Source organism: Camellia sinensis, chromosome 8, assembly GCF_055761805.1.
Source record: "Camellia sinensis isolate YWXY chromosome 8, ASM5576180v1, whole genome shotgun sequence".
NCBI lineage: Eukaryota > Viridiplantae > Streptophyta > Magnoliopsida > Ericales > Theaceae > Camellia > Camellia sinensis.
The window spans coordinates 154,213,503-154,240,201 of record NC_138968.1 but is presented as its reverse complement, the minus strand read 5'-3'; the positions used below and the strand labels follow the sequence as shown (position 1 = coordinate 154,240,201).

Below are 26,699 nucleotides of genomic sequence, written 5' to 3'. Positions count from 1 at the left end.
CTCACCTAGCTACACACTCTCCAACTCCCAAACAGTTGTTATTGCTCATTCTCCAGCCTCTTCCACCACTCTTGGACCATTAACATAGTTTTACCTCTCTAATCACCTCCCTAACCTCGAACCCCCCTATAGTTATATTACCATAATTACAATCACAAACTGATATGTCCCAGTACATAACTTCACCCCAGCTCAATTATAACCCTACCAAACTAGTAACATCAAACAACGGGTAGGCCAAATAAAAACCCCTACACACCCATTACATATAGCCACACACTCAATACATGCTCCAACATTGCCAAACACTACCCCTTACGACGATGACGTACCATAAAACAGGGAAATGAAACATCACAGACCACATACCTGACACCATTGTTAACCAATACCCCACAATCACATTGGTCCAAATGCTCCTGATGATCCAACGCCAGTGTAGGCTAAGGGATTTTTTTTGTATTTCTAGGGTTTCGGTGTCAAACCAAACGTTATTTCGCGTAACTATCACTGTTGAGTTGATATTACCATAAACGTTGCAATACGACCAATCTTCACCCTGAACATTGTTGGTTTCCAACCTTGGTTCATGAAGCTCGTGTGGTGGTCGACCACCCATTGTTTCTGACAAATCAATACTTACATTTATTTAGCGACGTAATATGCAACGTAATCACATGAGCATTAACATCATTCACTCGAGGACAATAACTATATAGGAGTATGTTAACCAGTTGTCAAATTAATAAACGAAACCAATAAAATTTAAATTAAGACCCAGTGCTATTCACATGCTTACCATTTTAAGTGCCTTGTTGTAGTGGTCATCTTGCATTCCTTGTCTCTGCCTCATGGAATTGTAATGCTTCCACGTCCTGGTTTCCACATCAAGCACCATGACAGTCCAATGGTTCGCATGGTAGATCAAAAAATGGGTACCCTCGTGCGGCTTTGGTGTGGTACGTGACAACGCACTTGCGTTCCTTATCATGTCCTACACGTGTTCAACACCAATACATATAAATTAAACATTAACGGGTGCAATTCACATTTTTTTTGATTGGGGGGGGGGGGTATAATGTGTTTGAAATTACAAATACATCCCGAGCGCACGCTACTATACATGTATGATGTGTCCACATATTCGACTCTTTCACCCGCCCTCTTCGCTACTAGACACGTATGATGTTTACACAACATGAACAAATTAATCCAAACATGGGAACCCGACTGTTAAAATACCACAACAACACAAACGCAAGCACCGGCACACTAATATTGCATTTAATCAACATGGACACCAACAATGTTGCACCCTAACTAAAGAGAATGTCACTGCAATACCACATCACCTACAAACTATACACACTAAAAACCATGGGATTCCTAGCCACATTCAAATAGAACAACACTTCCAACAAGGAACATACATCAATAACTTCACATAATACTTACAAACACACCATCGCACAAATACATAATAACCCAAACAGAAAAATAATTTCATTTAAGGCTTGGTACACTAGCAGAACTAATACCCCAAAAAGTAAAGAACACAACAAGACATTAACCCAAACCAATTCCAAATCCACATTACCTACTTACATATAACAACAGTACAAATGTTAATTAACATTATGTAAGCACCATCAATGCCAAACCCAATCTACAACGTTACTCATACAACTCAAAACATCAAACAAAGCGAATAAAACAACATCACGAACACATGCCTTCCGCCATGGGTTCATAACACAATCACTAACTAATGTGAAAGGCAATGTCAACTATAAACGGCAAATCAACTTTGTGTCAAACCCTAATTGGCTCTAGAAATGTACGTATACGAAGGGGTTTTTGTGTTTCTAGGGTTTGGGATGAAACACCAATGTTAAATTGGGTAACATAGACTATAAAATTAACGTTACTAAAATCAAATAATGCAACAATGGAGAACCCATCGTGGAATTAACATTGGAATACCAAAACCTTCCATCTTTGTCTTTTTTGTTTTGATGAGAATAATGGAAACCCAAAAAACCTATAGAAAGCTTTTTGGACAAATTTGTAAATTCCACATTACACAAACCCATATATACCCCTACTATTGGTACAACACACGCGTAATTGGTGTACAATTATGTCATTAACATTGAAATGGTACCTATGGGTTCATCAAATAAAAGACGGGACTAAAAAATGGTTAGTAAGATCTAAACTTATGATTTATTGGTACTTTACCAAAAAAAAAAAAAAAACTAAATAGCCAACTAAATAAAACGTTGACTTCTCAAACAAAGCCTAAAGCCTTGTTTAGGAACATGTTATTTTAGTAATTTTTTAGTTTTTTACGAAATGATGTGTAGGAAAGTAGAGAGAGTGATGTGACAACTTATAGTGACTTTTTGACTAAAATTGAAAGTTGCCAAACGAGGCCTAAATATGAATATCACACTACATAAATAAAATAAAGAAGAAGTTAACATTGGTCTCATAAACTTAGGACCTCTTATGGTGCACACCCCTCTAAGGGTGTGTAACATGTGCACCTATTATAATTGACATAATTTTATTTTAAATTTTCGTAATATCAATTATAAAATATGTTATTTCACTATAAATTAACGTAATAAAATGTTTAAAATTTTGTAATTCATATATCAAAAGTTTGTGACTTGATAAAAATTTATAATTTGGTTATAATTTTTTTTGTTACGTTAATTTGTAATAAAATTATATATTTTATGATTGTTATTATAAAATTTTATGATAAAATTATATCAATTTATAATAAATTACATATAAGATATACTTTTAAAAGGTGTGTACGATGGAATTTCCCCATACGCTTTTGTAATTCGAGGGATAGTTTGTTTGTAAGGCTACAATGAATTATTGGCACGACGACTAGACGCCAGGAAGTCAATATTGTCTTCGAGTTTTGTCCATTTCATATTTTTATGGGGAAATTACCCATAGGTCCCATGTGGAACATGTGGACACCATTTAATCCCATAACTTTTTGAGTACACCCAAAAGTCCTTTCCCCTCTCTCTCTGCTTTTTGCTTCCCTCTTTTCGCCTCCTCCTCTAGCCCTGATCTCAGTCCGAAAGTCAAACAAGAAGGCGATGAAGAACAAGAACAAGAAGACGCTCATCCTCAGATCTGTGCTTAGATTGAACAGATTTGTGTATATATCTTTGTCAATTTCTCTCTCTCTCTCTCTATTTACAGATTTTTTTTGGGATAGTTGTTGATCTATGGTTGTTGTTGTTAATGATGAAATAGATCTATAATATCATTGAAATAGATCTGTAATAACTCAGATTTGTACAGATATCACACAGATTTGTAATGAGAAAATTTTCGAATTCTGAACAAGTAATTTTCGAGTTTTAGTTACAGGCGGTGAAAACTGTAAAATTTTGCAGTTTCAAATTTTTTTTTTGGTGCTGGAATGAATCATGGTTTAAAACTGTAAAATTTTGCAGTTTTATAACATTTTTTAGAATTGTAAAATTTTACAGTTTGATAACATGTTTTAAACATTCTGACGAGTTTCCGGCGATGTTGAACATTCCGACGAGTCTCCGGCGACCGTTTGACGGAAGTCCGACGGTAGTAAAATGTGAACAGTGTCTGTAAATTAAAAAAAAAAAAAGGATTTTTTGGTAACAATTAAAAATGTATTGGACTAATTGGTGCAAGTATTTTGTTTTGGGATTAGCTAGGTTTTGAACTTAGTACATGGACTTATCAGTAAGTTCCCCTATTTTTATTTGGGTCCCCATACTTTTGCATTTTTAACCTTTTCTTTTTGTGTGTTCAATCCAGGCCGGCCCTAAGTTTACGGGCCTACGGCGAAATAATTTTTCGGGACTTTTTTAGATATTTATAAAAAATAAAAATAAAAATCATTCTGTTTGGTTTAAAATTTTTAAAAATAATTATCTAAGTTTGCAATTTGTATTTTTTTTTTATATTTTTTGTATTTGGAAACATTTTTTTTAAAAAAAATATATAAATATTATAGTTTTAAGCGTATCTAAATTAGATGTATCTACAAAATAAATAAATAAATAAAAATTGTGTAAAATATTTTTTTAAAAAAAATACTAAAAAACACATAATTGGGCCATAAAGAGAAAAAAAAAATAAGCCACACAAAATTAGGCTAACGACTAATATATATACATATATTTTATATTTTATTTTTTTAATTGGACTAACAACTAAAACTTATAAATATTTTTTAATTGGGCTTTTTATCAATTAGGCCAAAATAGATTTTTTGAAACCCCCTTTAAAATGGTCTAAATTAATTAAACAAAATTGAGTTGTTAGTCAAAAAGTCAACTAAAACTTGTCACATCACCTCTCTACTTTTCTGCACATCTTTTCGTAAAAAGCCAAAAAGTTACTAAAATAGTCTGTTCCCAAACCAAGCCTAAATTTGGGGGCCTTTTTTTGGGCCTAATTTTTGGGACCCTAGGCACAGGCCTTACTAGCCTTAGCTCGGGCCGGCCCTAGTTCAATCTAAAAATAAATAAATAAATAATAAAAATAAAAACTTTTCTTTTTGTGTGGAAATATATAAGAATATAAATTTTAAATTGGAATATAAGAATGTAATTAATCAGTGTCTATGTACGACCTGATTTCTTTTTCTTTTTTTTGTTACTCATTTTTTCTACGGCAAGTGGTACTCGTGGATGGTCTTTTTTTTTTTTTTTGTTTTGATAAATTACACTAATATCTCTATATTTTTTAAATTACATTGTAAATGATATGCAGATAAAATTATATGTACTTACAAGATTTTTAATTTGCTATTACATATATAATCACTAAAATTAAATACGAAAATTTAGATCATGACAGGAAGAAATCATTATAAGAAAAAATACTCTTTTTTTGTAATTTATCAAAATCCAATTTACAATAAGAAAAACAAAATATCATCCAATCGATAAAAAAAAAAAGGAGAAAAACATTAAATAAAATATAAAGTTATAATACCTACCAATTAAAAAAATAAGCTAACTAAAGTATGAGTTAAAAATACATTTCTCACATTTTTTGGGGATCATGCAATATGTTTTATGTGAAAGTCAAATTTAATTTAACTTTATTAACAGAGAGGGCACCAAGGGCTCATAAGTTTTTTTTTTTTGGTGGGCTTCTTCTTAAGGTTGAGCGTACCCATTTAATATTGGGAAATCAGCCCATACACCATCATGAAGGGCCCTAAACTTAAGATAGTATTCATTGTTGGGCTAGCTCTCTCGGCTCAGTACTTCTCTATTATTATTACTATTTTTTAAAAAAAATTTCTTATTTAAACACATATTATAAGAACAAATTTCATTGTCAATTAAAATAAATGTGGTTAGTAATCACATCTTTACTACAACAGATCTGACTTATGACATATAAAACTTACCATTAAATACATAATACTAGTAGGATAAGACACATTAGACAAAGAATGAATGACTTGAATTTGCATCGCCGAAAACATGGCAATCTTAATTTGATGATGATACCTTCAATCATATTATACTTACTATGTTCCAACAATTCTCATGGTGTTCGTCTCTCTTTCTTTGCCCTTAACTATCCTTGCTAAACCAAAGTCTGAAATTTGGAATTCATCTTTTCATCTAAAAGAATGTTGCTTGTTTTCAAATCTCTATGGATAATCCTCAACCTGGAGTCTTGGTAAAGATAAAGAAGCCCATGAGCAATCTCCAAAATGATATCAAAGCGTTTCTCCCAATCCAAAGACAAGCACAATGTTCGATCCCTGGTTAATTCTAAGACAAGTTTGTTTAGATTTAAACAATGTCATGATTTTTACTATGTCATGTCATGATTTAAACAGAGTTTCTCTCATGTCATGTCATGATTTTACTATGTAGCACATTTTGTCTAGATTTAAACAATGAAATTTAGATCCACAATATTCATTCCCTTGTTAATTCTAAGACAAGTTTTGCATGCTAGAAGTAATGTCATATAATTAGCTCTTAGTGGGTATCTAAGTAAGAGAGGCATCTTGTATCGATGACGAGGACCATACTTGATGTCCAGCTGCCATGTCAAGAGGACTAGAAGCTGTTGTGACCTAACCAAATTTGAACTAATTGTTTTTACACACACACATAGATATATGTATATATTTGTGTAGGAAAACAACTAATAACTTATAAATTCTATTAAAAAATTTACCTGGTTAGATCTGTTTATCAAGTTATTCGGAGCATGTTCGACATGGAAATTTTGGACCTTAGCTCTAAATTTTTAGCTTCCATAGTATCCATTGTTATGTCTTGGTTTGTTTTATGACTTGATGTATCTCTCTATAAATTAAACGGGGAGACACCTAATCCATACATGCGAACTCGTCCATGTCTTTCTTTACCCATCACTTGTCCAAATGTGTCATTTAGGGTCGTGCCCTCATTTGATAAATTTGCATTTAAAGTTGTCCTCTTATTCATTTCATCCTATGAGGTTGCAATAAACATGACATCATATGTACATTTCAATCAAGCAACACTATAATGTGAGAATTTTAACTAATCTACAAGTTCAAATAGAGAGATAATTATTTGATATATACTATTATTGCTCTCGATTAAACAAGTGTCCAAAAGTATTTCTAGAACATTAAAAAAATGCATATATCAATAACAACTATTTATAAGTAATGATTGACAAAAACAACTAAACTTGATTTTGCAAGAATTATAAGATACTAACAACAATGTAGAACATAACAAAATCTCAATGAAGCATTTAAACAAACACTTGCAAGGCATTGTATAAAATCACAACATAAATACAATAATAGTAAATCACAACTAACCCTTTATATTGAAAAATGAAAATTAATAAATGCATGGGTTAGAAGATTAGATTTTCAAATTGTATCAAGTTTTATACCTAAAACAAGAAGATCATAAATAAGTGACAAAGATAGAGGTATTGTGTATGTTTGATGAGAGTGAGAAAGAGAGAAAGAATACCTAATGAACTCTCATTGTAGAAGATGGAAACATAACAAATTTGTGGTGTATATGGTATGTAAGGATGGCGTGAAAGATCACTACAGGTAATTACACTTTTGCCGACCAAAAATTTAGTCGGCAAAAGTCTATTTTTAGTCGGCAAAAGTTTTTCGCGACTAAATTTTATGGTCGCCACTTTGGTAGCCAATGGAGGGTTGGGAAAAGTAATTAGCGACTAACAATTTTTTTGGTCGGGGAAAGGTTCAATTTGCCAACTAAACTTTTGGTCGCTAAATATATATTTGCCTTAACTAAATCATTTTGTAACTAAAACACTTTAGTCAGCAAAAGTGATATTTTCCCGACTAAATATGTTAGTCGCTAATTGTAACATTCCCTGACCAAACATGTTAGTCACCAAAAGTAACATTCCCTGACCAAATCTGTTAGTCACTAAGTGTAATGTTTGCGTGACTAAAACTTTAGTCGGCAATAGACCTATTTGCGACCAAATTATTTGGTTGCCAAAATTAATAATTTTAGCGACTAGTTATTTAGTCACCAAATGTACCCTTTCGCCTACCAACATTTTGGTCGCCAAATGTGAATGGTCATACACCAACTAACAACTTTAGTCAGCAAAAGTATTACTTTATCTTTCCTGACTAATCATTTGGTTGCCAAAAGAGGAAAAATAAAATCAAGTTTTGGTTGCCAATTCAATTCTTTTTGTTTATCAAAATATAATAATCCATCAAATCCATTCAATATAACTTGTAATTTGCAAGAATCATTCAAACCAACAAAATCAACTAAATCATGAACATCCAACTATTTACATAAATCGTCAAATCCTTAACATGTTTAATTAAAGTCATCAACTATTATAAGTTTTCATCCACAAGTAATTCCCGTTAGAAAATTTGGTTTTTATAGGCTTATTTTGGGCCAACTTTGAGCCCAAATTTGAGTCGATCCCAAACGTCTTTTGAGGTGGATCCAAAGAGGTGACGTGTTCCTTGCCATGTGGCAAGTCACGAGGTGATGACGGTTCGTCAAAACCATTTATGAGTGAATAGGAAGTTGATGTCGTTTTCGGGTTCGTGGAATGGACAATTCAAGAATTAAATGTGGGTTTCCTTGTAAGGCTTGTCCTACATTGGAAACTTAAGAGAACTTATATGTGTATATAAGTTTTAAGTGGCAACACTTGGGTTGGGTCACAAGGGACACCCCAAGTTTGTAGAAAGACGGAGTTATGGACAAAGTGAACCTTGGCTCAAACTACCACACGCGCGTGTGCCGCCGTCTGATCGGGCACGGGTGTAGATTGTGGGTCGAGTCGGTTCTAACATTAATTTTTTGGACAAAATTTATTTGAATTTTTTCAAATTCTTGAAGGAAATTATTTGAATTTCAAAATGAAATTTAATTCAAATTTGAAATCAAATGTTTTGTTAAAAAATTGTGCCTCTTTTCAGATCCGAATTCCACAATAGATTAATCAGTTCAAACAGTTTTTCAATCTGTTGAACTCTGGACAGGTTCAAACTATTTTAACTGATAGAAAACTACCCAGCAGTTATCTGTTCAACATTGGTTACATCTGTTCAATTCAAAATTCAAACCTGTTGAAGTTTGAATTCACATCTTTTTGGCCCTATATATACCTGGACCATTCCAGCAGTTTTCCAATCCAAAATTCAGTACTTTTCTTCTAGTTTTGCTCTCTTGCATAATTTATTCATCATATTATTTTAGAATAAAATCCAGAGAGTATAGAACACAGGTTTAGTTCGCCGTACAAATTGTTTGGAGTGCTATTACAATTTGTGAAGATCATTGTATCTTGGAAAATAGACGCCATTCATTCGTAAGCACCGAAACGGGGCGAATCTGTCTTAAGGACAGAGTGTCACATACTTGACTTGATCTTTTAAATATTTATTTGGTTCGGTAAAATAAATTATGTACGTAATTTATTTTTATTTGTTTGATTTTTTTCAACTTATTTATTTTACATAGAAGATTGTTCCAATAATCTTAAGACAGATTCGAATTATTCTGTTTAAACAGAATTTTTCGTTTGTTTTCTTTTCTATTTCTTCTTCTTACAAAAATTATTTTATGTGATGTTACAAAGAAATATTCTGGTTGGAAAAACAAATATTAGTAATATACTGTTTATTTTCTTTGACAACTAGTAGTAATATACTGGTGTCATTAACAATTCAGAATATTTATTTGTGAAGTTTGTCAGAAATTAATTTTGGTTTTCAAAAATAATTTATGTGTTCATTAATTAAAATTTTGTTTCAATATTTTAATTTTTGAAGTGTTACAGAAATTTAATTTTTTGTGTGGAATTAATTTGTTTAAATAAAATTTTATTTTACTTTCAAATTAATTGGAAATAAAAGTTACAATTCTTGTTTCTTTTATTTTTACTGAATTTAATTCTTTGGTTTTGGTTTAAATTTTATGTGTAGTATAAAATTTCAATTATAATTTTATTTTATAATTTAGAATTCATGGCTATTGAAACTGGTCAAACTAATGCTCAAACAAGTACGAGTATGGTAGCTGAAATTGCGCCAAACCCTCCTCCTGTTGTGACTATGCCAGTCAATCATGGTGAAAAGCCAGAGAAGTTCTTAGGAACTGATTTTAAAAGATGGCAGCAGAAAATGTTGTTTTATGTTACTACTCTCAACCTGGCACGTTTTTTCTCCGTGAGAATGCTCATACTCTAAAAGAGGATGAAACTGACTAGCAAGTAGTTGCTGTGGTCGATGCTTGGAAACATGCTGATTTCCTTTGTCGGAATTATATTTTGAACGAACTTGACAACACATTATACGTCTACAGTCCTATTAAAATGGCAAAGGGACTTTGGAAGTCTTTGGAGAAAAAGTACAAAACAGAAGATGCTGGCTCAAAGAAATTTGTGGTTGAAAAATTCCTGGATTTTGTGATGGTTGATTCTAAGACTATGATCAGCCAAGTTCAAGATATTCAACTCATTCTGCATGACATTCATGCAGAAGGCATGTCTCTCAATGAATCCTTCCAAGTTGCTGCCTTAATTGAAAAATTACCACAAGGCTGGAAGGAATTCAAGAACTACCTCAAACACAAGCGTAAAGAAATGTCTTTAGAAGAATTGATTGTATGTTTGAGGATTGAGGAGGACAACCACAATTCTGATAAGCGGGGGTTGGTAAGCATCCAATAGAGTCTAAGGGAAATGTGGTGGAACATACTCTAAAAGTAAAGAAACGAAAATATTCTGGAGAAAATTCCGCACGAGGCTCTAAAGGAGGGGAAAATAAGAAGTTCAAGTTCAATGGCAAGTGTTACATCTGTGACAAAGAGGGACATCGGGCCAAAGATTGCCGTAGCAAATGCAAAGGCAAAAGAAAATCAAGCAAGAAGCCTGCTTAAGCCAATATGATTGAAGTGAACAAAATTTCCAATGGTGTTGATGACATAAATCTTTCTGTAGTAGTTTCCGAGGAAAACCTTGTCGGAAATCCTAAAGAATGGTGAGTGAACACTGGTGTTACTCGCCACATCTGTGCCGACAAAAAGATGTTCATATCTTATTCTATAGTGGACAACAGTGAACAACTTTTTATGGGCAACTCCTCAACTTACAAAGTTGAAGGACAATGAAAGATTATTTTGAAGATGACATCTGGAAAGGAACTCCTCTCAACAATGTGCTGCATGTACCGGACATTCGCAAAAACCTTGTTTCTAGATCTTTGTTGAGTAAAAATGGGTTTAGGCTAGTTTTTGAAAGTGACAAGTTTGTACTTACCAAAAACAAGATGTATGTAAGAAACGGTTTCATGTCTGATGGCCTTTTCAAAATGAATGTATGATTGTTGTACCTTCTGTTATTAATAAAAATACATTTTCTTCTTACTTGCTTGAGTCTTCAAATTTATGGCATGGTAGACTTAGACATGTTAATTATGGATCTTTGCATAGATTAATTAATATAGAATGTTTACCTGAATTTGAAATTGATTTAAATCATAAATGTAAAATTTGTGTTGAGGTAAAATTATCCAAAACTCCTTTTCATTCAATTGAGAGAAGTACGAAGCCACTTAAATTAATTCATTGTGACATTTATAATTTTAAATCAATTCAAACTAGATGTGGGAAAAAATATTTTATCACCTTCATAGACGACTATAATAGATATAGTTATGTTTATTTAATTCGAACCAAAGATGAAGTTTTGGAAACTTTCATTCAATATAAGAATGAAGTTGAAAATCAACTTGGTAAGAAAATTAAGAAACTTAGAAGTGATAGAGGTGGTGAATATGAATCACCTTTTGGTGAGTTTTGTAAAGAATATGGAATAATTCATCAAACCACCGCTCCTTACTCACCTCAGCAACATAGAATTGTTGAAAGGAAAAATGGTACTTTAAAAGAAATGATGAATGTCATGTTAATAAGTTCTGGATTACCTCAGAACTTGTAGGGAGAAGTAATACTTTCTGCTAATTATATTTTAAATAAAGTACCTCGAAAGAAAGTGAATCAAACACCTTATGAATGGTGGCATGGGAGAGTACCATCCTACAAATACTTAAAAGTGTGGGGGTGTTTGGCTAAAGTGGTTATTCTTAGTCCTAAAAAGACTAAGATAGGTCCTAAAACTGTTGTATACATTTTCATTGGTTATGCCATGAATAGTAGTGCATGTCAATTTTTGATTCAAAAGTCAAAACATTCCGAAATGCATGTAAATACTATTATTGAATCTCAAAATGCGTCTTTCTTTGAACATGTGTTTCCAAATAAAACTAGATAAGAGACTAGTACTAACAAAAGATCTTATGATGGTATTGCTAGTTAGGATCAAGAACATGATCAAGAACAAGAGCAAGAGATAGATCAAAATAAGGAAGAGGAACCTAGGCGTAGTAAACGTGCTAAAATCTCAAAATCTTTTGGTCCAGATTTTCTAACATTTTTGTTAGAAAATGAGCCTTTAATTTTCAAAGAAGTTATGTCCAGTCCTAAAGTTCCTTTATGAAAAGAAGTTGTAAACAGCGAAGTTGAATCCATTCTGCAAAATCACACCTGGGAATTGGTGGATTTGCCACCAGGTTGTAAACCTCTTGGGTACAAGTGGATTTTCAAAAGAAAAATGAAAGTAGATGGATCAATTGATAAATACAAGGCAAGACTTGTGGTCAAAGGTTTTAGACAAAAAGAAAGTCTTGATTACTTTGACACATACTTGCCGGTTACTAGAATAACATCCATTAAAATGCTAATTGCCATTGCATCTTTGTACAATCTAGAAATTTATCAAATGGATGTGAAAACCGCTTTCTTAAATGGTGAATTAGATGAAGAAATTTACATGGAACAACCAGAAGAATTTTTTGTTCTAGGAAAAGAAAAGAAAGTCTGTAAATTGGTTAAATCATTATATGGTTTAAAACAAGCGCCAAAACAATGGCATGAAAAATTTGACAAGGCAATGATGTCAAACGATTTCAAAATTAATGAACGTCACAAATGTATTTATATTAAAAACACAGACAAAGGTTATATTATTGTATGTCTCTATAAGGATGATACGCTCATCATAGGTAGTAATAATGACATGATTAAAATTACTACGAAAATGTTGAACAAACATTTTGACATGAAGGACATGGGTATTGCTGATGTAATTCTTGATATGAAAATTACTAAAACATCAGAAGGATATGCTTTGTTACAATCTCATTACATTGAGAAAATACTTAACAAATTCAGCAAAGATGATGATCATCTTGCTAGAACGCCTGTGGATGTTAATTTGTTTCTTTCTAAGAATGTACTGGGAAATATTTCTCAATTAGAGTATGCCCAAATTATTGGAAGCTTAATATACTTATTGAATTGCATTCGCCCGGATATATATGCAATAAGTAAATTAAGTAGATATGCGAATAATCCGGGAGTAGAACACTGGAAAGTAATTATAAGGGTTCTGAGATACCTTAAATTTACTCGTAACATTTGGTTGAATTATACTAGATATCAAGCAGTACTTGAAGGATACTGTGATGCAAATTGGATATCGGATACTAGAGACTCAAAATCCACTAGTAGGTATGTGTTTACTCTTGGTGGGACAGCTGTATCTTGGAAATCTTCCAAACAGATTTGCATTGCTAGGTCTACTATGGAATCAGAATTCATAACTTTAGATAAAGCTGGGAAAGAAGCAGAATGACTTCGCCATTTCCTTGAAGATATTCAAATGTAGCCAAAACCAGTGCTTGCTATATGCATACATTGTGATAGTCAATCAGCAATTGGTAGAGCACAGAGTCATATGTATAACGATAAGTCGCGACACATTCGTCGTCGACATAACACCGTAAGACAACTACTCTCTAATGGAATTATTTCCATTAAATATGTAAAGTCTAAAGACAACATAACGGATCCACTAACTAAAGGGTTAGCGAGAGAGTTAGTTGAGAATTCATCGAGGGAAATGAGACTTAAGCCTATTAAATAAGAGTTACCACAATAACAACCCAACCTAGTTGACTGGAGATCCCAAGATCTAGGTTTAAATGGACAACCGAGTTGTGTATGACTCATAAGGATCACTGGGGAGTCGAACTCCTACCCATTTCTATATTGAAATAGTGATGTCTGCAGCGATTTAGGTTAAGTAAAACTTTTAATGATTCTTATATCTAGGAATGCCTAGTGGAGTATGGTAAGATACTCTTCATAAGAATCACCTATATGAGTGTGAACTGGGCCGGTTCTATGAGATTTGTGAAGGGCTACGATTTCTAGAGCACTCATGAAAGACCAAGTTATTCAGGGCCAAAATGAACACAATACTGAGAACTAAACTGTGCCTGATAAGATACTGTGTGAGTTCTATTGTTTTGGTTTACACAAACGGCTGAACAGTTCAAGACATCATGTTCACTGGTTAGCTAGTAAATTCGGTAGTGTCTCATAAGGGAAAGTTCAAAGCCAAAAGCTACTTATCCTTTGCTGAATATTTCTAGTTTCTGTACTCTCTGTAATTAGATTAAGTTGTTGCATTTTCTCTCCGTCAAATTCCATTTATGTGGGGGATTGTTGGAAATTTTGGTTTTTATAAGCTTATTTTGGGCCAACTTTGAGCCCAAATTTGAGTCGGTCCCAAACGTTTTTTGGGGTGGATCCAAAGAGGTGACGTGTTCCTTGCCATGTGGTAAGTCACATGATGAAGACGGTTCGTCAAAACCATTTATGAGCGAATGGGAAGTTGACGTCGTTTTTGGATTCGTGGAATGGACAATTCAAGAATTAAATGTGAGTTTCTTTATAAGGCTTGTCCCACATTGGAAACTTAAGAGAACTTATGTGTGTATATAAGTTCAAAGTGGCAACACTTGGGTTAGGCCCCAAGGGCACCCCAAGTTTGTAGAATGGAAGAGTTATGGACAAAGTGAACCTTGGCTCAAACCACCACACACGCACGCACGCCGCCGCCGTTCGTCCGTCCGATCAGGCGTGGGTGTGGGTTGTGGATCGGGTCGGTTCTAACATTAATTTTTTAGACAAAATTTATTTGAATTTTTTCAAATTCTTGGAGGAAATTATTTGAATTTCAAAATGAAATTTAATTCAAATTTGAAATCAAATGTTTTGTCCAAAAATTGTGCCTCTTTTCAGATCCGAATTCCACAATAGATTAATCAGTCCAAACAATTTTTCAATCCATTGAATGCCGGACAGGTTTAAACTGTTTTAACAGATAGAAAAATGCCCAGCAGTTTCTAGACAGATTCAAACTGCCCAACAGTTATCTGTTCAACACTGGTCGCATTTGTTCAATTCAAACTTTAGACCTGTTGAAGTTTGAATTCACACATTTTCAGCCCTATGTATACCTGGACCATTCCAGCAGTTTTCCAATTTGAAATTTAGTACTTTCCTTCCAGTTTTTCTCTCTTGCATAATTTATTCATCATATTATTTTAGAATAAAATTCAGAAAGTATAGAACACAGGTTTGGTTCGTCGTATAAATTGTTTGGAGTGCTATTACAATTTGTGAAGATCATTGTATCCTGGGAGATAAACGCCATTCATTCGTAAGCACCGAAGTGGGGCGAATCTGTCTTAAGGACAGAGTGTTACACACTCGACTTGATCTTTTAAATATTTATTCAGTTCGGTAAAATAAATTCTGTAAGTAATTTATTTTTATTTGTTTGATTTTTTCAACTTATTTATTTTACACAGAAGATTGTTCCAACAATTCCAAACTATATAATCGTCCAATTAAAAGTCATGTAATCTATATAATCATCCAATTCATAGCCATCTAGCATAAAAATTTAAAACATATATCAAAAAAAATTTATCCATGTGCATCTATCAAAAAAATATAACTAATCTATCCAAATATTTTCCATACACATTGTGGGGACATATTTTTGGATGACACCACGTGGCTAAGGTGACGCTGAGGTGTCAGCTGAGGTGTCAGCCGAGGTGCCCCGTGGGCAGATCATGTTTGCCGAGATGTTTAGAGCACTGCTGAGGTATTTTGCAGGGATATCAGAATCCGAGATATTTGGATAGAGGGCTAGAGTCCTAGATGACATCAAGCTACCTATTTGGATAGAGATGGGACTCTTGAGGGAGTTCATCTTAATCTAAATAGTGTGAGTTGTGATAGATGTTATTCTTGTAAAGGATAGAGTCCCATGAAGTAAGACTTCTAGGGGAAGTTGGACACTAATCATTATAAAAGTATGGCACCCTCGTAGGTCTGAGGTATGCTTTTTATGCTCTAGCTAGTGAGTTAAGCACTATTTGTTATCTTTGAGAGATATTTGTTTACTGACTTGATTGTTGGAGTGCCCCCGGGTGGACGAACCACCGCGGTATTCTCACATTCTTGTTGGCAGGTGATTGGCTCAATCTATTCTACTGGTGCTCTCCAGCTGAGTTTCCCATTTGGTTGTGTGGTCAAAAATCAACACCAACAATTTAGCGCCATCTGTGGGAACTTAGTTAGAATAGATGGCCATCATCGAGCAAGATCAACATTTTGGTAAGGATGAGTTCAGCGAAGATGGAGAATGCGTCAACATTAACAGAATGAAGGCCCTTCTAGAAGGGATGAATGCAAAGATAAGGAGGCATAAGCGCTCTCAAGAAGATGAAGACGACCTTCAAGTAGAAAAGAGCTCAGCCTAAGTGAGCAGATTCCGGATTCCAGATCCCGGATCCCAGATCCTAGAAGACAAGATCTCAGCCTAGATGAGTAGGTCCGAGAAGACAAGAGCTCAGCTTAAGTGAGCAGATCCCAGATTTCAGATCTCGGATGCCACTTCCTAAAAGACAAGATCTCGGCCTAGATGATTAAGTCTGAGAAGACAAGAGCTTAACCTAAGTGAGCAGATCCCAAATTCTAGATCTCGGATCCCAAATCCTAGAAGACAAGATCTCGGCCTAAATGATTAGGTCCAAGAAGACAAGAGCTCAACCTAAGTGAGTAGATCCTAGATTCCAGATCTCAGATCCCAGATCCTAGAAGAAAAGATCTCGACCTAAATGAGTAGGTCCGAGAAGACAAGAGCTTAGCCTAAGTAAGCAAATCCCGGGTCCCAGATCCTAGAAGACAAGATCTCAGCCTAGATAATTAGGTCTGAAAAGATAAGAGCTCAGCCTAAGTGAGCAGATCTCGGATCCCAGATCCTAGAAGACAAGATCTCGACCTAGATAATTAGGTCTGAGAAGATAAGAGCTCAGCCTAAGTGAGCAGATCTCGGATCCCAGATCCTAGAAGACAAGATCTCGGCTTAGATGATTAGGTCCGAGAAGACAAGAGCTCAACCTAAGTGAGCAGATCCCGGATTCCAGATCTAGGATCCTAGATCCTAAAAGACAAGATCTCGGCCTAGATGATTAGGTTCGAGAAGACAAGAGCTCAACCTAAGTGAGCAGATCCTGGATTACAGATCTCGGATCCCAGATCCTAGAAGACAAGATCTCGACCTAAAGGAGTAGGTCCGAGAAGACAAAAGCTTAGCCTAAGTGAGTAAATCCCGGATCTTAGATCCCAGAAGATAAGATCTCAGCCTAGATGATTAGGTCCGAGAAGACAAGAGCTCAGCCCAAGTGAGCAGATCTCAGATCCAGAAGACAAGATCTCGACTTAGATGATTAGGTCTGAAAAGACAAGAGTTCAGCCTAAATGAACAGATCCCAGATCTTAGAAGAGAACATCTCGGCCTAGATGATTAGGTCTGAGAAGACAAGAGCTCAGCCTAAGTGAGCAGATCCCAGATTTCAAAAGACAAGATCTCAGGCTAGATAAGTAGGTCCTAGAAGAGAATAGCTCAATCTAAGTGAGTAGATCCTAGATCCCAGAAGACAAAGAGGAAGCACGCAAGATCAGACTGAAGTCGGCCAAGTTTTGCCTGTCGGTAGAAGGCCATCTATACAGAAGGACTTTTGCTAGACCTCTATTGCGATGTGTACATCCTTCACAGGTTGAAGACTTTTATACAACATTCACGAAGGAGTATGTGGAAGCCATGCAGGGGGCAGATCCCTTGCCTACAGAGCTATATCATAGGGATTCTGGTGGCCCTACATGCAAAAAGATGCCAAAGCCTATGTAAAGAAGCGTGGAAATGTTGTTGGAATCCAGATTGTACAATAAGACTGAATAGTCTTATGACGATGTTCCCATGGTAAACATGATGAATAACTTAGACTTGTCATATGGTAGAGTTGAACCACACTTGCCATATGGTAGAGTTGAACTAAGTTTGTGATATTTCCGATTGAAACATGACGAATAACCTAGACTTGTCATATGGTAGAGTTAAATTGCACTTGCCATATGGTAGAGTTAAACTAAGTGTGTGATGTTTCTGATTGAAACATGATGAGTAACTTAGACTTATTATATGGCAGAGTTGAATTATACTTGCATTTGATAGAGTTGAACTAAGTTTGTGATGTTTCGGTATGAAACATGACGAATAACTTAGACTTACCATGATGGTAGAGTTGAACTAAGTTTGCGTTGTTTCCGATTAAAACATGACGAGTAACTTAGACTTATTATATATACCAGAGTTGAATTATACTTTCATATGATAGAGTTGAACTAAGTTGACGATATTTCCGATTGAAACATGATGAGTAACTTAGACTTATCAGATGGTAGAGTTGAATTATACTTGTCCTATGATAGAGTTGAACTAAGTTGACAATGTTTCCGATTGAAACATGATGAGTAACTTAGACTTATTATATGGCAGAGTTGAATTATACTTGCATATGATAGAGTTAAACTAAGTTAGACTTGCCATGATGGTAGAGTTGAACTAAGTTTGCGATGTTTTAACATGAAACATGACGAATAACTTAGATTTGCTGCAATGGTAGAGTTGAACTAAGTTTGCAATGTTTTGGCATGAAACATGATGAAACTAGCAATGACTTGGATAGTTTGGAAAGCTGAGAAGTTTAGTACTCTCGGTGCACTAAGGTTAAGCCTTAGGTGCTTTGTTTGGGTAAGCCAAACATAATGACCTCGGCCAAGAATGTTTGAGAGAGACTTCGACAACAACCATGTGATGTGTTGTTAATGTAAACATAAGTGGTACTCAGGTTCACATTAGGGGGCAGGAAGTGGAATGCGCATAACATTTGTGAAATTTGTTGAAAAATTTTCCAAGTTCAAGTTATCCGATATCGTTGAAAAGAGAAACTATCTGAGATAAGTCAATCTGAGATGGCAGTATTGTACTATACCCGAAGTGTAATTATCCAACATATCTAGTCAGGTTGTTAGGCTTGGAATAGTGAAATCTTGCCAGAAGACAGTATGTACAAGTGAAGAAATAGTACCTGTAAAGAGATTAATGAGAAAACTCTACAAGTATTGTTCGACCAAGATAAATAACAAAGGCTGTTATCTGAGATAATTAGTCTGCTCAACTCTGATGCGTGGATGTATCCAAGATACTTATGTCCGAGGTGAGGAACCAAGTTGCCAAACTTGAAAAAAAGACAAGAAATTTTTAAGTATAGAAAAAACATGCAAGGCATAAAAGCAAAGCAGTGAGCATACATGAAGGAAGCATTCAACACTTAGAAAAAAAAATAAGACTTGCATTGAAAAGAGACAACTTATTTAAGTACATAAACAAGCACATCGGCCTGACAAAACAGGCACTGTTTAAAATAAAGCAGAAGAAAATACAATTACAAAGAAAAAAGTACAATGGAAAGAAAAATTCCTGAAGTACTAGGATCTTGTACATTGATCTCAGATTGTTAAACCTCAGCTGTTGTAATTGTTTCGACCTCGGCAGACAACTGGGCAGACTTCTCAGCTACGATTTCGACATCGATTTCCAGAAGAGTCTGGTCCAGGCTTTTTGCAACAGCAGTGATCTCGATTTCAGAAGTGTCGGCCTTCTTTGGCGAGGTACTCTTGGAGACCTTATCCCCAACCTCCTCAGTCAAGTCCAGGATCTGATCATTTAGAGTAGATGACTTGGCCTCAGCAGCAACTTCAGATTCTTTCTCAACAACCTTAACCTCGGCCTCTTCATTTTCTTCGGCCTCCTCGTCGTCAGCATCTTTTGCTTTCTCGACCTCATCCTCAGATTAATTGGCTATAAGGAGATGGAATGGATTGCACAGTTATGACATCAAGGATGTCAACAAGAAGGTCTTCCATGACAAGAGTTCGACGACACATGCCGTCATTGGCTATAGCGATTGTTACTCGCAGATAAGGCGATTGAAGGATTATCAAGGTCTAAGGCTGGGAGCTTAGGACCTCGGTGTTTCTTGTTCCTGGTTCTAGTTGCAAGATTGTCGTTATGTCGGTCTTTGCACTGCCATTGAGATGGTGGGTTGATGCGTGGAGCAGCTAATAAAGTGCTTGGCTACTAGTTTGGTTTAGCTGGTAGAGTTTGAACCTTAGGCACGAATGGAGTATTCATAGCAATGAAAGCTTCAAGAACAAACGATGATGGTTTGCAGAGATGCAGAGAAAGATAGAGAGAGAAAGAGTTTGGGGACACAGAGAAAGATGAAATGGAAAGAGGTGACAGATTGTAAAGATTCAAGAATATGAAAAAAAAATAGAGCATTGATAGATTTAGGGTACGAACAGAATTGATAGAATACGATGACCGTGAACTAGAAGATATGTGTTAAATACAAAAAATGTGAAGAAGGGCTCAAGAACATGAAGGACAAAATATAAGTCAAAGCAAGCGAATGAATGTAGAACAATGGGATTCAAATATGAATACAAGATGGCAATGTAAATGCAGATACAGATACCATGTGTAATGTGTAACAATCCACAGAAGGAATATATTTGAAAACAGTGGAGAACTGGAGTTAAAATAAAAGAAATCAAAGTCTTACAAAGTGGAGCCGAGGAAGTAAATGCCGGAATGGGATTCGCTAAAGTCAGACAAAGCTCTGATCGGAACAGAACTGCTAAGCGCCCGACGGAAGTGGTGACCAAAGTTGTAACAGGAAAAGCTTCGAAGGAATGGAAATGGAGACTTCTAGAGAGAGAGTGAAGGAAGTTTTGTCAAAAAATGAAAAGGCAAAAAAATGTAACTACCTTGGACAACGTGCTTATTAGGCGGCTGGGCAGCTTTGATAGAGTGACATGTGACAGATACGAACCAACAAGGTGATGACATGATGATCTCAATTGAGATGATGATCTCTGTTGATATGATGATCTCGGTTAAGATGACAATCTCGGTTGAGATGTTGATCTCGGTTAAGATATTGAATTTGGATAGGGGCAAAACTTGTTTATTCTTGGTTTCTGATGAGTTGATACTAGGATCTTGATATTCTTTAACTAGCAAGTCATGATCTCTGCTAGTAGTACGATCTCTGTCGAGATGTTGGACCTGGGTGAGATAGAACATGATGGTTCTTGATTCTTGACGAGCGGACGTTTGAGTCCTTATGTCTTGGCGCCGACAAGTCACGATCTCTGTCAAAAGAGTACATGTATAGGTTTCATCATGTCAGTTTGCTAAGGTAATAGAACCTAGGGGTAGTTGTGGGGACATATTTTTGGATGACGCCACGTGGCTAAAGTGACGCTGAGGTGTCAGTCGAGGTGCCACGTGGGCAGATCATGTTTGCCAAGATGTTTAGGGCACTGTCGAGGTATTCTGCGGGGATACCAAAATCTGAGATATTTGGATAGAGGGATAGAGTCCTAAATGACATCAAGCTACCTATTTGGATAGAGATAGGACTCTTGAGAGAGTTCATCTTAATCTAAATAGTGTGAGTTGTGATAAATGTTATTCTTGTGAAGGATTGAGTCCCATGAAGTAAGACTTCTAGGGAAAATTGGACACTAATCATTATAAAAGTAAGGCACCCTCATGGGTCTAAGGTATACTTTTTATGCTCTGACTAGTGAGTTAAGCACTATTTGTTATCTTTGAGAGATATTTGTTTACTGACTTGATCGTCGAAGTGCCCCCGGGTGGACGAACCACCGCGGTATTCTCACATTCTTGTTGGCAAGTGATTGGCTCAATCTATTCTGCCGATGCTTTCCAACTAAGTTCTCCATTTGGTTGTGTGGTAAAAAATCAACACTGACACACATCTATCCAAAAATATATAATCCTTGAAAAAATGTAACAAGTGCCAACTAGTCCTGTACAATTCATCTTCGTGCATGAGTTCATCCATTTGTACCAAAGAAAAAGAGAAATATTGTCAGGTAATTTTTTTATGAAAATATTTGCACATCAAATGATTGTAAAATTGGATAAAAAATGAAAAATGTCAATGGAAAGTAAAGGTAACATGAACAAATTAAATAACTATCAATACCATTTTGTAAATAAAACAACATTCATATGTATATATCCAATCAACATTACAATTCTATCAATATCATCATTTCCAATATTTTTTGTCATCTAGTTTTAATACTAACCGCATTGGCCTCATCCCTGGACTTTTTCATTTGTAGTCTTTACTCAAATAAGGCTTCTTTTTATTGTTCTTTACAAAAATGTCTGTTTTTGTTACTATTTCAGGAACTATGTGGAAAAAGTGATGTTTTGTTGCTCTCATCAGTTTGTTTAATCTAGGCTGATGTGACTGTGAAGACCTCAGGGTTGTTTAGGAGCTGTTTCCAATTTTCGCCCCTATACGACTTGTTTTTTCCTTTTTCTCTCACATTTTTTGGTCTAAATCTCTAACCGTGTGTCCTATCGAGGTGTCACTTGCTCTCACAAGTTTGTTTAATCGAGGCCGAGGTGACCGTTATGATCTCGGGGCGGTTTGGGAGCTGTTTCCAATTTTCGCCCCCAAACGCTCTATTTTTGCCTTTTTCTCACATTTTTTTTGGGTCTAAATCTCTAACCATGTGTCCTATCAATGCACTGCTTGCTCTCACAAGCTTGTTTAATGTAGGTTATGGTGACCGTTATGATCTCGGGGCAGTTTGGGGGCTACTCTCAATTTTCACCCCCAAACGGCCCGTTTTCGCCTTTTTCTCTCACATTTTTTTGGGTCTAAATCTGTAACCATGTGCCTTTCAATGTGCTGCTTGCTCTCACAAGTTTTTTTAATCTAGGCCAAGGTGATCATTATGATCTCGGGGTTGTTTGAGGGCTGTTTCCGATGTTCGCCCCCCAAATAGCCCTGTTTTTGCCTTTTTCTCTCATTTTTTTTTTTTGTCTAAATCTCTAACCGTGAATCCTATCGACATGCCACTTGCTCTCACAAGTTTGTTTAATCTATTCCGAGGTGACCGTGATGATCTCGGGGCTGTTTGGGGGCTATTTCCAATTTTTGCCCCTAAACAACCTGTGTTCGCCTTTTTCTCACATTTTTTTTTATCACCAATATAACAGTGCTCAACTGAAAGTAAGCACAAACATGTCCTAGAAACTCTTATAGTGATCCTATCCTAAAATGATTTTGGTGCCCATTCAGCCAACCTCTGAAAGAATAGATCCCTATGTTTTCCCAAGCACTAATCTAGAATTGGACAAAGTTGGCTAAATGTGGATTCAGTTTCAGGAACAAGGCCACTTGTTTATACAAGCAAATCATCCAAGAAGAGAATTACACCATATTAATTTAAGCATCTATTAGTCATTTAATAGCAGTTACCAATGTTAAAAGGAACGAATTGCTAGAACCTTTGCCAAGATAATAACTTGAAATTGTTATAAGAGTGGGTGCTTGTAGCATTTTTTAAAATGTATTCAGTTTAATAAATAAGTAATTACCATCTCAATAACACCAAGGTAGCTGCCACGTATGCTTGGATTTTGCCCACTAGATTCATTAGCCGTAAAAGCACGAACGTTCATTTCATATATAACAAGATCTTTCTACAAAGAGAATAGCAAAAAAGACAAAGATTACAAAGAAGCACTTAGGTAATTTGTTAAAATAATTAAGACACTCAGCACAAAAATGTTCAATCATGCAACTCAGAACTCATCATTAAAAATTTACCTACAATCTGTAATACATCTACTCTTCCATTAGCTAGTAAGCAAGCTATCAAGATTTGAGGACCATCATATGCAGATAAAATTGTAAACCAAACATGCGAGTAAAATTTCTATTTTCCTAATAGAAATGCTAACAGTCCAAAACCTGAAAAATGAATAAGAATTCATCAATCCAAACTTCAATACAAATTCAGTAACACATTGATAGACATGTTAGGCAAACTGTAGCCATTGAGGGAAGGGGGTGGAGGGGAAGCACAATAGTATTTTCCTAATAGAAATATGAGTAAAATTAATTTCCTTTACATTTAACAAAAGAAATGGGTGGCTCAGACTACAAACATCAATGAGACCTGAGCCCAAGCTAAATCCATGGGAAAGGGGCATTTGAACCATTAAAACTGGTTACCTAAATTGTTCGCAAAACCAAAAAAAAAAGCAACTAAGTCTAATTCCCTGGGTCTCAATCATTTTTAAAAACAACTCTTGCACCACCAAATTTATTTTTCTTTTGTTTTTTGTTTCATTCCATCTTTGTAATTAAACTAGAGAGACCCATGACCAAGGATAATGGAAAAATGGCAAAAAATGAAAACAAAATAGCATAGAAAGACTTTTATTCTTATAGTTAATAGTGAAATCTTTCAAATTAAAAAAGCATTTATTACGAGTCTATAAACACATGAAGAACAACAATTTTAATTTTATTCCCATCATCAAGATATTTGAAGGATCAACAAAAACATTTCATTAGCACTTAACACACGGGGACTATTTTCATACTTTGTATTGTAAGTCTTCCATTGTTTGATACTTTATTTTTTTATTGTTAAAAAGAAAAAGTGTAGAGGCAAGATTGAACTTACTTTTTATCAGTAACAACAATATATAGGGAGGTGGTGATAAGGAAGGTGAGGAGGAGGAGGAGGGAGGGAGGTGGCAGATGGTGATGAGGGAAGTGGGTGGTTTAGGGTTAGGATTTTTTCCATCTCATTTTGTCTTTCTGGATAAGAATGGAAGGTGGACGACGAACAAACCTAGTGAGAGGGGCAATCTTTACTTTCTGTAGAAGTAGACTAATAGGAGAGCTGACCAAAAAGGACATCAATCTAAAAGCCGCAAATATGTGGTGCTAAATTTTGTAATATAACTTTACGAACACAATAAAGTGTCATTTATTCCCTTAAACACTAATGAACAAATCTAAATCCTTGAGTAATATCTGCCACTCTACCTGATACAGCAAGAACAACCTCAACATTGTCACTTGTATAGCTCAAGCCCCTATTCTTTCTGGGGCTCTCACCCCATAATGAGAATATTTGTGGAAGAAAATTGGTTGCCAATGATACCTAATGAGAAAATTAGAGGCAAAAAGAAGAAATCACTCTGGTCAATGTATAGGTAGCAAAAAAACACTATTACAAATAATTACTTTGAAGATGACGTTAATATAACCTCTACTTAGCATTATTAAGATTTAGAGAAAGGTAATAACTCTTGACAACTATTGATTCTGACATGCATGACATAACGTCTAATTAACAGTTCACTAAATCATTGTAAGTGAAATCAGTATCCATTTGTAGTTGCAGTGAAAAAATTCTAACTAGAAAACATATGTATGAAGTAAACTAATATGAAGTGCATTGTGCAATCCCTAGGGTGTACAACATTCCAAGATCCATACTGTAAAACACATCCTTCGAATATTTAGTGCAGAAAAAATAGAGCTTAGTGAAATTTCTACCGGAAAAGGAGACATCATTTTAGTCTAAAAGGTACATTCATATAGGTGTAGAGGCAAAAACTTTTTTCCTCCACAAGTTAAACAAATCCTGAGCCTCTTAAGTAATTGGCAGTCAATGAAGTACACTGGTGAAGGGTCAAGCAGTAAGAACCACCAAACAAAAACAATCACAGTTAAATAGGTAATATAAAGGACACCATCACACTTAAATAGGTAATACATGATGAACCTCACACCTTTCCCTAGTGGCCAATCTACAAAAATTTTCTTCATGGGGATAGGAAGAAGTATATACATGCTTGCAAGCATCTAAAATCTCACAAACTATCATCTCTCTCAACAAATGCTTGCAATTTCAGTCCTATTTTAATTTCCTTAAACTATTGCCCCCTAGACCAAATGCCTGTAATTCGCTGAAGAAAGAAGAGACCATATTTAGATAAACAAAAAGTCATACAATTCAATTCTTGTGCTAACAACCAATATTTCAATAAATTTGATGAGGATGTTCAAATAAACAAGGACAAATTGATTTAAGTAAAAGAAATAATATACATTAAATTTAATGATTGCATTTCATATTCAAGTATTACCAAAAAGATGATCCTCCAAGCAACCCATCTGCATGTACTCATAAACCAAAAGTTTTTGAGAAATCAACACAAAATCAACACAAAATTTGGATGGCCTGTTTTGAGCTTGAATTTGGGATTTGTGGGTAGAAATCAAACCCTAGAAGTTTCGAAATCAAACTACAACAACCAAACCAATTTCATAAATCAATATGAAATTAAACTGAATCAAGTATATAAAACCCTAAAGCGACAATTAGAAAGGAGGAAAGAGAGGAAGGGGGAGAGAGAGAGAGATAGAGACAGAGACTCAGAGTGAGAGAGCTCGAGCAAGAGAGACACACACACACAAATAGACTGAGAGCGAAAGAGTGAGCTCGCATGGGCGCGTGCACGCGAGAGAGAGAGAAAGAGAGAGAACCTGTGATCTGTGACTGTGGCGGTGGTGATTTGCTAGAGTGGTTGTGGCGATGTGCTCTGTACGATGGGCGGTGGACGGGTGCTTTTCTATGAGGTTTTGCGATAAAGGACAGTCTGTGTGAGAGATTTGAACTTCCTTGTTGTCTAACAGAAAAAGGGGCGGAAGCCAATAAATGAAATCCCTCTTCTTCTTTTTTTCTCTTTTTTTTTACCTTCAGCGACAAAATTTAGTTTTGTCGGAAAATAAACATCTATGATGACTATTAAGTTTTGTAGCCAAATCTAAATCAACGGCGACTAAAATCTTTGTTGCCAAAAGTTTTAATTTGGCGACGAATAAATGTTTTGGTCGGAAAAAGTAATATAAGCACGACTAATTTTATATTGTC

The 26,699-nt window shown here is 35.3% G+C and overlaps 1 protein-coding gene across 9 annotated transcripts; it reads right to left on the bottom strand.

The window, feature by feature from the left end:
• Positions 1–19: 19 nt before the first annotated feature.
• Positions 20–26,460, bottom strand: LOC114269214 (uncharacterized). Of its 9 annotated transcripts, XM_028210494.2 has the most exons (8): positions 26,312–26,460; positions 25,912–26,070; positions 24,803–24,920; positions 23,570–23,713; positions 23,338–23,442; positions 18,932–19,081; positions 800–994; positions 20–624 (listed from the first exon to the last, which is right to left on the bottom strand). In XM_028210494.2, the coding sequence occupies exons 5-8, from the start codon at positions 23,419–23,421 to the stop codon at positions 508–510; spliced, it is 546 nt and encodes a 181-aa protein (XP_028066295.1). In that variant the 5' UTR covers positions 23,422–23,442; positions 23,570–23,713; positions 24,803–24,920; positions 25,912–26,070; positions 26,312–26,460; the 3' UTR covers positions 20–507. The 9 variants fall into 9 exon arrangements, 7 of the variants coding, with proteins under 7 accessions (XP_028066295.1, XP_028066294.1, XP_028066293.1 ...); XM_028210493.2 differs by lacking the exon at positions 25,912–26,070 and having other exon boundaries at positions 26,312–26,450; XM_028210492.2 differs by lacking the exon at positions 23,570–23,713 and having other exon boundaries at positions 35–624.
• Between the last annotated feature and the right edge of the window lie 239 nt (positions 26,461–26,699).

What these genes read in the sequence shown, in the direction of transcription:
- LOC114269214 (XM_028210492.2), bottom strand. Translation starts at nt 24,829, where the DNA reads ATGTTGAGGTTGTTCTTGCTGTATCAG. An exon ending in TCTCATTAATCTCTTTACAG is followed by an intron (nt 995 to 18,931) that starts GTACTATTTCTT and finishes GAACACGTGTAG; the next exon opens with GACATGATAAGGAACGCAAG. An exon ending in ACAACAAGGCACTTAAAATG is followed by an intron (nt 625 to 799) that starts GTAAGCATGTGA and finishes TTGATTTGTCAG; the next exon opens with AAACAATGGGTGGTCGACCA.